At 41.6% G+C, this 13,168-nt stretch overlaps 1 protein-coding gene across 1 annotated transcript in view; it reads left to right on the plus strand.

Annotated features, from left to right (window-relative positions):
• The window catches only part of RSPO2 (R-spondin 2), a 102,111-nt gene that overhangs the window by 14,618 nt on the left and 74,325 nt on the right, over window positions 1-13,168 (plus strand). Inside the window, exons 2-3 of the mRNA XM_073329352.1 lie at window positions 3,043-3,186; window positions 6,669-6,857. Of these exons, the coding sequence (XP_073185453.1) occupies window positions 3,043-3,186; window positions 6,669-6,857 (333 nt within the window). The remainder of the gene's footprint in view (window positions 1-3,042; window positions 3,187-6,668; window positions 6,858-13,168) is intronic.

A 13,168-nucleotide genomic window follows, 5' to 3' on the forward strand; every position in this document is an offset into this window, starting at 1 on the left:
ATAGAGTCTGCTGAGTCTAAAACATCTTCCCTCCACTTGCTTGTAGGAATCTTTAGATGGAATCCATACAGACTCTTCCTCCGCTGATATCCCTCCTAGCCAATCAACTAACTCATTAACCAATCACTCAGTTAAGTGTATAGATTTAAAGAAAACCCTGTTACAAGAAGATACAAAACTTTCCCTATTCCTACATTTAAAGAAAAGTTGGTGAATCAGACTAGTTGAGACAATTTAACTAGAAGAGTTTGGCTAAAATCAATCAAAGCATACAATTAAAATAAAGTTATTTTTCCCTCCCAATTTCCCCTTGCTATAATTAGCATTGTCCATGCTTCCCTGTTAGAGGGTTAACAATATCACTGACCTGCTGCAAAATGCTTTAGGGTTAGGAACAACAGCCTGCCTGCTCCTGCTCCTAGGCTCAGCTTCTCCCAACCCACACAGGGCACGTGGCCTTCTGCAAAGTAGCTGCCCTGACTGCTTGCCCTCATGGAGTCTGACCCCAGCAACCGGGAACCTATTGGAGCAGACCCAAAACTATCACACCCAATTCCAATACGCCTAGCAACAATGACCCAGACACAACTCACTCCTACCTCCTCCCAATGGGTCTCTCAGAGATATCTCCCTATTAGGCACATGGGTTACAAACAATCACAAAGGGGTCCCAATGTTCAAATTACTTTTCCTGTGCAAACTGCTTAACTTATAGTCCAACATCACAATAAGAGTTGCTGTAAAATGCCTTCTGTTTCCCTAGCTGCTGCAGAAGATAAAACGTGCCATCAATTTAAGTGGCCCTATTGTAACTTTTGGCCCTCTAAGGTTCAAGAATAAATACTAAAGTCCTTGTATTTAAAGAATTTATAAACTTGCATAGGTCTTAGAGGAATTTACAAATAGCTATTTCAGAAGAAGCACACTGGATCAACTAGCTCCTTTGCATATATTGATGCAGTTTATGTATTTTAAAAAGGAGTAAAATATTTCAAATAATATACATGATTTATAATGTGTGTGACTCTTATTTTATCAATGGATTTTTCTGTTAGCTTTTGGACATTTTGCCCTGGCAATAGTGTGTGTGTGTGTGTGTGGCCTGCTAACCAAAACCTTGCAGAAAGAGCAATACTATTTTATTTAATTATTCCATAAAATAGCCTTTTAAGTATCCCTAGTTTTCAGACCTCTCTGTGTGTATATATCTAAATTTCTCTCTCTCTAAATCACCTGTTCCCCTTTTCATGTGTGATGGCTCATTTATAAACCAGGAAGTTATATTCCTGTTTTATATACTAACTCAATGTCTGACATGTCTATCTTAAAGGTTTTCATGGTTACTGATTTCTGAGTGTTTACCTTTTTTCAAGTAATAAACACCCTTAATCATCTTTTTAGTAATAGCTCTAATATCTGTATCAGAAAGCTAATATCCTAGAGGTCCAGTGAAAGTTTAGGAAGCACAAGACGAGGAGGATTGGTCCCTAGATGTGTTGCTTTGGGGAAGCAGAAGCCTCTTCCCTGCCAGCATCCTACTTTGTGCATAGGACCAGACCAGAGTCCTTGGGATAAGGGAGAGCCTATACTTTATCTTAGCTTATATACCCTCAGCAAAATTAGATTTAGTTACCTTTTTCCTATTTAAAACAGAGTGGGTGACCCATATATAAACTGGGTCATATGATGTCTTGTAAACAGAAGGTTGAGAAGCAATTTCTTGAGACCTTAACAGATTGCTCCTTGAATATTACTTCTGGGACACACATGAGCAGCAGCGATGTAGACCTAAGTAACACAAAGGCATCAGCTTGATATGTAACTATAGCTGGGCAGTCGGTAAAAGCAACCAGTCTATAATAGTTTCAGCACCCTCAGCACAGCTAGCACTGTGACTATATATTTTAGAAACGGGGAGAGAAAGCTAGTCAACAACTGAGGAAGGAAATCAAAATCCTGAGATGCAGCATGGAAGCTACTTACATATGCTGTAAAAGAGATGTATGGCATGTATATTTCTAACAAAAAGAGAAGCAGAAAGTCAGGATACTGGGTGCTAAATGCTATTTGCAAATAAAATCTGGAAGAACTGTGTATCTGTACCATAGCATATGGATTCATATGTGAGTTTAGAAATCAAAAATAGCATAAGAAAACATTCTCAAGTGGCTGCTAATAGTCTTCAGAGTAACAGCCGTGTTAGTCTGTATTCGCAAAAAGAAAAGGAGTACTTGTGGCACCTTAGAGACTAACCAATTTATTTGAGCATAAGCTTTCGTGAACTACAGCTCACTTCATCGGATGCAGCATCCAATGAAGTGAGCTGTAGCTCACAAAAGCTTATGCTCAAATAAATTGGTTAGTCTCTAAGGTGCCACAAGTACTCCTTTCCTTTTTGCTAATAGTCTATTCATGGTCAACTAATGGAAATTATTTGGACCCTGTGTGCAACGATAGGCAACAATGATATATGTTAGCACATTATCGATTCCTCTTTCTCCAAATATCTCGCTCTTCCCCCACAAATGTGTTTAAATACAGGCGGGGGGTAGGAGGAGGAAACCACAACAAAATATAGTTCTATTAAACCCAATGTTACCCCACACAGGAGGATAGTCAACTCAAAAGTTTCACTTTTTAAAAATGTTATTGTACCTACTGTTTAAAATCTAAGGCAAGACAAAAAATAGACATTTTAACTTCTTTATGCGTTTGGCAGCACTTTGTGCATAGTCAACTTCACAGTTTCCACTATTGAGTCAGTTTCTGTTGTTTGGGTGTATTTTTAATACAGCAACCAGGAAGAGAAAAAATATATGTTTTAAAAATAGGAAAATGTAGTTCTAAAATCACAGAAGATAGCATGAGGATTCTGGGGCAAATGTGGTAGCTAAAGGTAATTTTTTAAAAAAATACTGGGTGGATTTCAGGGTGACGGCATCCCTTTTTAAAATTCTTCTATTTTTGCTATTTCATTGCTTTACAACTTGTGTTTTCATGTTTGGCCTTATTCTAACTGAAAACTTTTAAAATATATCTCAGGATGCAGAATAGAAAACTGCGACTCTTGCTTTAGCAGAGACTTTTGCACCAAATGCAAAGCTGGCTTTTACTTACACAGAGGCCGTTGTTTTGGAGAATGCCCGGATGGATTTGCATCCTTAGAGGAAACTATGGAATGCGTGGGTGAGTGTCTTTGTACAACTCTATCATAGTAGTTATTTTAACACCTGTATCTTTATGAAATGCCTGCTGGATTTATTCTGCACTTCTGATTTCAAAATCAGAAATAAGTCCCCTTATTAATTGGGACTGAAATTTATAATAGTCTTGTGCTGACATTTTGAATTCTCTAGATATTAAAGGGGACAAGTTCAAGTAATTACATCACACAATTCTTTTTTCTTACTAACGTTGGTGTATATATACTACATGAAACTACTAATGTCATCTCTTTTTTATTTCAATAAATTAGTCACTGTTCTCAAAAAACCTCTCTCTCTCTAACATTGTGACTTTCTCTAGATTTTTAAATAGCACACTATGGGGTGCTCTGCCCTTCCCCTACATCAGAGTTTGGTCAATTTTGTTATAAGTCACCATCCTTAGTGTCTTGTACCTTGGCTTTTTAAAAACCTCATCGTCCTGAAAACTTATAAATCAGGCATTTACATATAATATATATAATTATGGGGTTGGTGCACTCCTGCTGGCTGAGTTCATACTGAGCAGGAAATTTTAACTCCGCCTTTATTCAGTTTTTTCTGAAGCCCTCTTCTCTTTTCCATGTCACATGTGTAGAGGGCAGGATGGGAGCAGAGAGAGGATTTGTATTTCCAGTTTCTGGTCCTTGCTGGGTGGCCCTAATAGTGCTGCTAATCCCAGTGTTTTCTCTCTGCCTCTCCCCTGTATCCCCACACTGTTGGAAGGAAAAATAGGAGCACATGAAACCTGGTGGGGGTTACTCCTTGTGAGGCCCAACAGCCAAGAGGAAAAATACATGCGCTTCCACATCCACACACACAGGGCACATGGGGTAGAATTAAAGGACAGAGATAGGGAACCTGAATTCACCTCACCACCTCCCAGTGTTTGAATCGCTCCCATATGCAAAAGTATGGTGAGTACTAATTGCAGATTCTGTAAAAGCTACTGAACTGAATTCCTGCCATGGCTTTGGTTTACTTCAGAAAAGGAGCGACTCCCAGTTTAAAGCATATAAAGTTTAAAGTTTATAAAACTGAGACAGCGTTGCTGACTCTGAGTGAGTCTCATGATATTTGATATTTTTGTTAAAGTTCCAACTCGTAATGTGAGGCGCTGTCTCCTGATAGCCTAGTGGTCAGGGCAGGCCTGGGCTGAGGGTAGCGCTGGGACTGAGATTCGAGGACAGGCTGGGGTCAGAACCAGTATCATAGTCTGTAGGCAAGCCAGAAGTAGTACTGTAGCCAAAGCCGAGCTGCAGGCCAGAGGTTGAAGCTGGGTGGTTAGAAACCAAATCAGTACTGTAGCTGGAGTCCAGATACAGGCCAAAGCTGGGTGGTCAGAGTCCCATGAGGTCAGGAGGTGGAGGCAAGGCCTGGAGCAAGGTCAGAGCAGGGCAAGGACAAGACTGGAACAGGGCTTGGGCAAGGCTGGGACAGCAGCAGGCTGAGAGAATCTGATACACAGGGAGACAGCAAGAGAGTTCCTGGACAGGTAATGCTAGTGTACAGACTGCTGTACAGCTCTGACTGGGCTGGGAAAATATCAGAGCCTGGGGGGTCATCTGACCCAGGCTCCACTCAGGGATAGATTGCTGCCACATGCTTGATGGCTGAGTCACTGCAGGCACTGGGAAAGGTAAGTCAGTACAGCTGGGTTTTTGCTGCATATCTGCATGCTCACTGCAGTTCTGTTGGAGGGGGATCCATTGAGGCTTTGGGGATGGGTAGCAATGGGCCTGCCTTTACTAAAGGCCCTCCCCTGCAGCATCAGAGGGAGGGGGAACCAGACCCAGGCATCAACTAATGACTAGGGACAACAAAAGAAAAAACAGGGATGGGAGTGAAGGTCACAGGGATAAAATCTGGGATCCAAAGGGGAACACTGAGCAGAGAACCTCGGACAGTACTCACTGCTTCTCCAGGGAGTCAGTGGACACAGCCCAGAGGAACTTTGCCTGGAGATGTGACTTGAAAAGGGATCAGAAATAGGCTCCCAGTTGCAACCCTCTCCTGCCCCTGCATCCAGCTTCCGCTTCCTGGTATGATAGAGGACCACCTTGGCCAGCACTAGGAGGAGGTTGACGAGGAGGTCTCATGACTTCATAGAACCACAGATGGGGAGTGTATAGATCAAGATGTGTGGGGAAAAGTGCAGCCAGAACTTAAGGTTTTGGAGGCGCTGGACGAAGGGCTTCTCCAGTCTGATGTACCCTATATAAATGCACCAGTGTCTTCCTCTCACTGCAGAAGGGGCAGGTGTCAGGGGAGGTGGTGAACCATTCCAGGTATACATTTGTGCTCACAGCTTCATGAAGGAGCCACCAACTAATATCCCCAGCAGGCCGTGGGATCAGAGTGGAATACTTACCCTCCAGTTGGTGTCAGGGTGGAACATGAGGGCAAGAAAATGCAGGATGTGGCGCACTAGTACATACAGATGTTTCCTGGGGGTGATTCAGAGGCAGATCAGCTGCATGTTGTGCAGCTGGTTCAGGTGGTATGTCAGGGGTGGCTGGGGAGGCTTGCAGGGCAGGGGCCTGATGGTGGGGTCCGGAGGGCCAGGTGCAGGTGGGCAATAAGGCTGCCCTCACCTCCTGGAGCACACGATAGGGAACACAAGGGTGGTGAGTCCCATGCACTGGCTGAGCACTATGGAGTCCACCCAGTCCCTTCAATCATGGTCTAGGAGATCTCTGATCCTGGTGGCACTAGCCAGGACCAACCTCCGGTGCACCGAGGGGGATTCCACCACCTGCACACCAAACAGGATGTTGTGGAGCAGGGGCTCTGCAAAGAAGTCCTCCTCCTCAGCAGCTGCCATAGACCTGTCATGGATCTGTTGGAGAGGCAGCTGAGTGAGCAGCCCTGGTTTGGTTGTGGATTTGCCTCACATCTGGAATCATGTCATGTGATGTTTTCATTTTTATAAAAACTGAGCCTTTACGTGAACAACACTCTCAGAATATGCCCACCAATCAAAGTTTCAAAAGACCATTCTTTTTGGTACAAAAACTACTTTGTACACTGCTTGAGTAGAAGACACAGATTGTAACTTCTGGATGAAACATTTTTAGTTTCAAAGGATAGACAACCTAAAAATACAAGCTAGAATCTTCTGGATACAATAGTGTCAAATATAAAACAGGCACCATTTGATGAGAGAATTGTTACAAAACCATGAAAATAATGAAAGTCATGAAGAGGGAATTGTTACAGAGAATCTGTGGTTGGGTAGTTGTTGTCTGTGTCAGTTTTTAGGATAATTCAGGTTTCTGATACAATTACCTTGTAAAAACTGCAAACTAAAATCATAAACTGAGATTTCACCGAACAATAAATTTTACAAGCAATAACTTCTAATTTAATACTCTTGCTAGTTAGAGTTGCCATGTATTGTGAAAGAAAGACACAGATACAGACGCGGATACAGACACTAATTTATGACCTGTTTTGCTTTATCAGAAGGCTGTGAAGTGGGTCCATGGAGTGAATGGGGAACTTGCAGCAGAAATAACAAAACCTGTGGATTTAAATGGGGTCTGGAAACAAGAACAAGGCAAATTGTGAAAAAGCCGGCAAAGGACACAATACCTTGCCCAACCATTGCAGAGTCCAGAAGATGTAAAATGGCTGTGAGGCACTGTCCAGGAGGTAAGAACACTCCCCCCTAAACAATTTTTTGAGCTTTTTCTAATTTAAGTCCCATTTATAACTGGGAAAACAAAGCTATATAGTCCAAGCAAGAGAGAAAATGGTGCCCTTATTCTCCCTTGTGCAGTTATGCATGGGTAAAAAGGCAGTAGAACCACACTACTGCACACAGAGCCAGTCCACTGGGGAGTGGGGGGCAGGAGGGGGGACAATGCATAGTGGCACTTTTTCTTCTCCCCCTACACTCCTACCTATCTCATCCTAATGGTTTAAAATTTCTCTCTCTCAATGCAGCGTCTTCATTTATTGTATGTACAACACATACAATATGTTTATGTGCTGGGTAAAAATGTTCAGCCCTTTAAACCACATTAAACAAAACTACTAGCTACCCTACGTCTTTTTTAAAAAGACAAGGCATACTGAATAAGTCAAGCATTATTGCTTAGATTTAGCTAATTTTATCTTTTACCACTTTCATTTATAGATTGTTAACCTAGTAAACCATAAAACTCAATATGTTGGATCTATGGATGATGACAGTGCTTTATGTGATCCAAATTTTGAATAGCTGGAAATACATATACTACTTGCAACTCTACTTTGTTTGCAAATTTAAGCGCTATTCTTACACAAAGTGAAAACATGGGAATTTTAATCCTTGTTTACAGAGAGGAAATGTGAGGCAAATCATTTTTACTTTTAATATAACGAATCAGCAATATTTGACTAGATTAATAGCCAATGAATATTGTTGTCACATCAATACAATATTTTATACCAATATACCTGTTTATCATGTGGTTAAAAACTTGTCAGCCTATAGTGTTCATTCAAAACCACTAAAGTTTTGTTTACAAAACTAGCAGCAGAACACTCTCTCCTTTGAAAAATAATTCGATACCATTTTGTCAGCAATTTAAATGTAGCCCAAACAAGAAGCTACCATACAGACTCCTGGTACTGCTTTAAAATTAGTTGTACTACACTTTAACATACATCCAGTATTAATCTTTTTTATTATTTATGTGTTTATTTACAATTTGTAAAGCCCTGCTCTTGTTTCAGAGTTGGGCTTTCCATTTTCCATGACTTTTTCAAGGGTAATTAGCTGACACATTAAGAAAGGGGAAAACTTTGTCTGAATATCAGGAAAAAAAACATCGTGGGAGTAAGATCTGTTATGGTGTGGAAGAATTGCCCAAAGGGAGTGATGAGAGCCCTGCCTCCTGAGACATTTAAACTAAACAGGGGGAAAACCCCACTAGAAAATGCACTGGGAGAGCAGTCCTGCATTGATGGATATTTGTGGGGGGAAGAGAGGAGGCAGGCAGGAAAGGCAGAATCGGAGGTTGAATTGGGCTGATTCATGGTAGCTCAGTGAGCTGGTATTTTTTCCAGGAGGCTACCATCTTGTGCCCCAGAGTCTATTCTTGCTAAATCTTTAGTGCTCCTCAATAACTTTCAGAATGCAAACAACATGTAAACCAATGTAATCATGTTTGCTTCCGTTTGCTGACAGTCTGAACTGATAGCTGATATATGTAAATTGGCCTGTTGATTTCAGTAGTGTGCTAATTCTGCAGCCCAAAAGTGATAATGATGAGATCTGATTTGTTAACTGTTTTTCTGCTGGTACAAAATAAAGGAAGGGGATTATCACATTATGAAGATCTATACAATGTACTTTGAATTACTTCTTGTTTTGAGGCCTTCTTTTGGTGTTTCTGGTGCATGGAGGTTAGTTTATGGGGTGGAGTTTGGGAGAATACCAGATTTTTTTTTTTCTCCAGTTCAAACTCTAGATAGGACAGATACAACCATATAGGTTTCCACCCCAACCCCTTCCCCCTTGTGATTTGAGACACATGGGTGAAGTTGTGTATTCAAACAGGAATTCATGCATGTAATGGCCAGTTATGCAGGGGTGCTGGAACAATTTGTATAGTGGAGGTGCTGAGAACCATTGAACCAAACTGTGAACCCTGGATATGATGGAAAGCACTTCAAGCCCCAGGGGTGCGGCAGTTCCATCACCTTTGCAGTTATGTTGAGAGTTCCCTGAAAATGGATTTTTACAGGTGATTTTCAGTTGAAGTCCTGATAATTTGCTTCACAGAATCTGCTATTGGCCCACAGTATTCATGTGGGTGCTTCAGTGCAGAAGCAACACTGTTTCAGAAATGTTTAATATCTAGGGTCTATAATTCTTATCTGTCTGAGTTTTAAAAGAAGGGGAAAAACCTTGTCTACCCATCCAGCCCATGGATTAGACCCTTCATCTCCTCTGTGTGACAGGAATCCTGAGGCAGGAGCTGACCCAGTACCCTGTCACTCAAATCCCCACTAATAAAGGTTAATTGGGACCTAAATAGAGGATCAATTAACAGGTGGAGCCACAGTTGAATGGCTAATTAGAGGGAGAAGCAGCCCCAGCAGCTAGGAGCAGATAAATAGAGAGGAAGGAAGCCCTAGAAGGGGGTAGAGACCCTGAAGGAAGGCAGAGCTGGTTGCCGCCGCCGCCGCCATCTTTCCCCCAGAAGTAAGAGGGGGAGCTGGCTGGGATGTGTAAATATGTAGACAGCACTACAAGCAATGGCCTGCTAGAACAGTATAATAAAGCACAATGATGATGGAAGTGGCCTGGAGTGAGCGTGGTCTGTATCTAAGGCAAGAAAGACTCACAGAGGACCCCCTATGGCACTGTTTTAATTGTAAGGCAGCTATGGTAAACCTTCTCATATTGAGTCAAGAAATGCACGGGTCATGCCCAAGTTAAGTTCTTTGACCATATATTGAAGATTTTATTCACTAGGTCAGTGGTTCTAAACCTTTCCAGATTACTGTACCCCTGAAGCCTGTGCCCCACCACGCAGAGCTGAAACATGTAACTTAGCTTTGTGGAGCCTCCTGTGGTGTGGCTGCCACCCCCTAATGCCAGACCTGCCCATGTGACCTCCCCTCCCAGGTTGCAACCCCCAGGTTGAAAAACATTGATCTGGATGAGTTGGTGAACCCCCTGGAAGACTTCTGCGTGCCCCAAGGGCTACACATACCCCTTGGTTGAGAACCCCCCACTAGATGACCAAGAAAATATGTTGTAGGCAAATGCAAGAGTTCCATTCAGTGTGGAAGGCCTGCAGTATTGACTGTAGTTGTGGAACGCTACTATTGCCAAGCATCTTATAGCTACTCAATATAGCAGCTATCTCTTGGCGTCCCACTTCATGGAGATTCCTGCTTGTCTTTCCGGAGTCTCAGGATTAAGGGCTCATCCTGAATAGTTTTGTACAGAGTACTTATGATAAGCAAATCCTGGTGTGTGATCCTATAGAACTCTGGACACCATTTAAAGGTACCCTCTCTCTCAAGAGACATTGGCTGGAAGAAGGTGGCCTTTTCTCTGTCCAATATGAGTTCAGCTCCAAAGCTGAAGCTGACTCTTTGCTGTATCTTTTATATTTTAACTGTTTGCACAATAGCGGTCTCAGCGTTTGTCTACATGGCAAGTTACTGTGCAGCAAGTCAGGGTGTGAAACTATAGTGCATGAGCTTGCTGCACAATAATGTCCCATTTAGACATTGCTGCATCACACTGAAAGTCCCAGAGTGGGCATACTGTACCTTCAAGTAGTAATATGCTAAGCTTCACTATGGACTTTTGCTGAGCTGCAGCAGTGTTCACATGGAACTTTACTGAGTGGTAGGCTGGTCCACCGTAGATTCACACCCTGGCTTGTCGTGCAGTAACTTGCCATGGAGATAAGTCCTAAGATATATGTATAAGTATAAGTAGGGGCATAGCGAGCAGATGGAGGGACGTGATCGTTCCCCTCTATTCGACATTGGTGAGGCCTCATCTGGAGTACTGTGTCCAGTTTTGGGCCCCACACTTCAAGAAGGATGTGGATAAATTGGAGAGAGTCCAGCGAAGGGCAACAAAAATGATTAGGGGACTGGAACACATGAGTTATGAGGAGAGGCTGAGGGAGCTGGGATTGTTTAGCCTGCAGAAGAGAAGAATGAGGGGGGATTTGATAGCTGCTTTCAACTACCTGAAAGGGGGTTCCAAAGAGGATGGCTCTAGACTGTTCTCAATGGTAGCAGATGACAGAACGAGGAGTAATGGTCTCAAGTTGCAGTGGGGGAGGTTTAGATTGGATATTAGGAAAAACTTTTTCACTAAGAGGGTGGTGAAACACTGGAATGCGTTACCTAGGGAGGTGGTAGAATCTCCTTCCTTAGAGGTTTTTAAGGTCAGGCTTGACAAAGCCCTGGCTGGGATTATTTAACTGGGAATTGGTCCTGCTTTGAGCAGGGGGTTGGACTAGATGACCTTCTGGGGTCCCTTCCAACCCTGATATTCTATGATTCTATGATATCATTATTTGATCATATTTTAGTATGTTAAATGATTGGTCACCAGAAATGTTTAGTTCAATTGTAATATTTTGGGAAGCAAGAAATCGAGTACAATCTGGCTTGGAGAGAATAGAGTCAGTGCTCTTTACAAATATGGCATTGTCCTAATATTACATGTTCTGAGTTTTTAACTTGGGAAAATAAAGGAAACTGTAAGGGAAATAATATTTAGTGACTTTAAGAATCATAATCTCTGTAAATATCTGTTAAGAGGGTATGGTAATAAAACTTTTCTTCTAATGTTCTGAGTGTATATACTCACAGCAACATGTGGGATATGTATTAGATTATATAACTAAAGATGATTGCAGATTGTGATGAATTAAACTGAACAGGAAATAAGGATATTTTTGGTGGAATAGGGTCAAGTAAATGTGCTTTTGACATATGTTTTCTATTTCTGTACATTTAGTTTACATTTCAGTTACTATTTATGTGGTCTGCATTGTACTTGATAACTTCAGAAGCATTTTTTTTTTCTGATTTCATAGATCCTTGCAGGAGAAGGAGTAGAGTTGCATTTACCTTCCATATTATTTGCTTCAGTTCCATATTTATGATGGACTGAGATGTTACCCATCTGTCTGTATGGCTGTGCATCACATATAACTTCTGAAGAGGAACCCTTCATCTCTTCCTCAGTGCTTGCAGATATAGCCTGGGCTGCAAGTAAAAGATGGTTTCACATAGGGCCTCAGTTCTTTCCTGCTTTAAAGTAGGGTGACACACTAATGACTTCAAACAGGTTACCTGACAATATTTTGATTGTCAGTTCTATAGATTAAACTATTATTTCCAATTGGAAATGTCACGTTTGTATTCTGCTAAATGTTATATATATTACCCTGTTGCATTGGTGTAACATGTCTCATAGGATCACAGGAGTTACAGATGGAAAAGACTATTTAGTTTATCCAGTCCATCCTCCTGCCAATGCCAAGCTGTTGTCTACAGTAAACTTTTTAGTGTTTCATCTAGTCTAATTATTAAGGGTCCCAAGTGCTGTGACTTGCATAGATCCCTAGCCAGAAATATTTGGAAGTTCTCTCTCAAATTCAGCATAAATGTTCCCTTTCATCTCATTAGTCATACTTCTGTCCCCTGTGTACCTCTGTAAATTATTATTCTCCTTAATGTTTACACCCTCCATCTATTTGTAAACTGTTCTCACATCCCCCATTAATCATTGCTTGGCAAGCTATACATCCCTGGCCCTTTTAATCTTTCATTGTAAGTCAGTCCCTCCAGCCTTTGAACATGTTTGTTCTTCTCAGAACTCCCTCCAGTTTGTCTGTATCATTATAGAAACAATGATTGCCATTTTGTGACTAATTATTTTGTAAGCGAGAAAGGAGGTGGGCCCAAGAGATGAGTGTCACATTAAACTCCTGAGCTTCAAGGGGAAAAGTCCTAAGTTTGAAGGGGAAGGGAGTTGTCTCTGTGACACAGATGTATAACTGGAGGGAGGAGGACTTCAAATTCTGTGCTGTTTGAGTTGGATTTTGGAAATTGGTTTTCCAGTACTCTTAAATTTCTCTGCAGCACTAGGAGCAGAGACTTCCTATCTATCAGGAACTGAAGGAACAGCAGGGTAAAGCTTCAGTTATTGCCTCTGTCCCTGTGTCAGTTAACTCCAACTGCTAACCATTGGGGAAACTTTTCTGTAAAATTTTAAAATGAAAAAGTAAATATTTATTTTGTTGGACATGTTATATTTAGAAAGCAAATGCTCATCTCTCCTAACATAATTTCAAAAAGTGTGTTAAAGGAGACACTTACATGCACTTTTATTCTGAAAAGCATCAGAAGGCCGCTGTGTATTCAACAACTTTGTGCCCTGGGTATATTCAGAGATCTGTTCCCTGTCTTTGGTAATTAAAGTACATTTG

The sequence above is a fragment of the Lepidochelys kempii genome, chromosome 2 (assembly GCF_965140265.1).
Source record: "Lepidochelys kempii isolate rLepKem1 chromosome 2, rLepKem1.hap2, whole genome shotgun sequence".
NCBI lineage: Eukaryota > Metazoa > Chordata > Testudines > Cheloniidae > Lepidochelys > Lepidochelys kempii.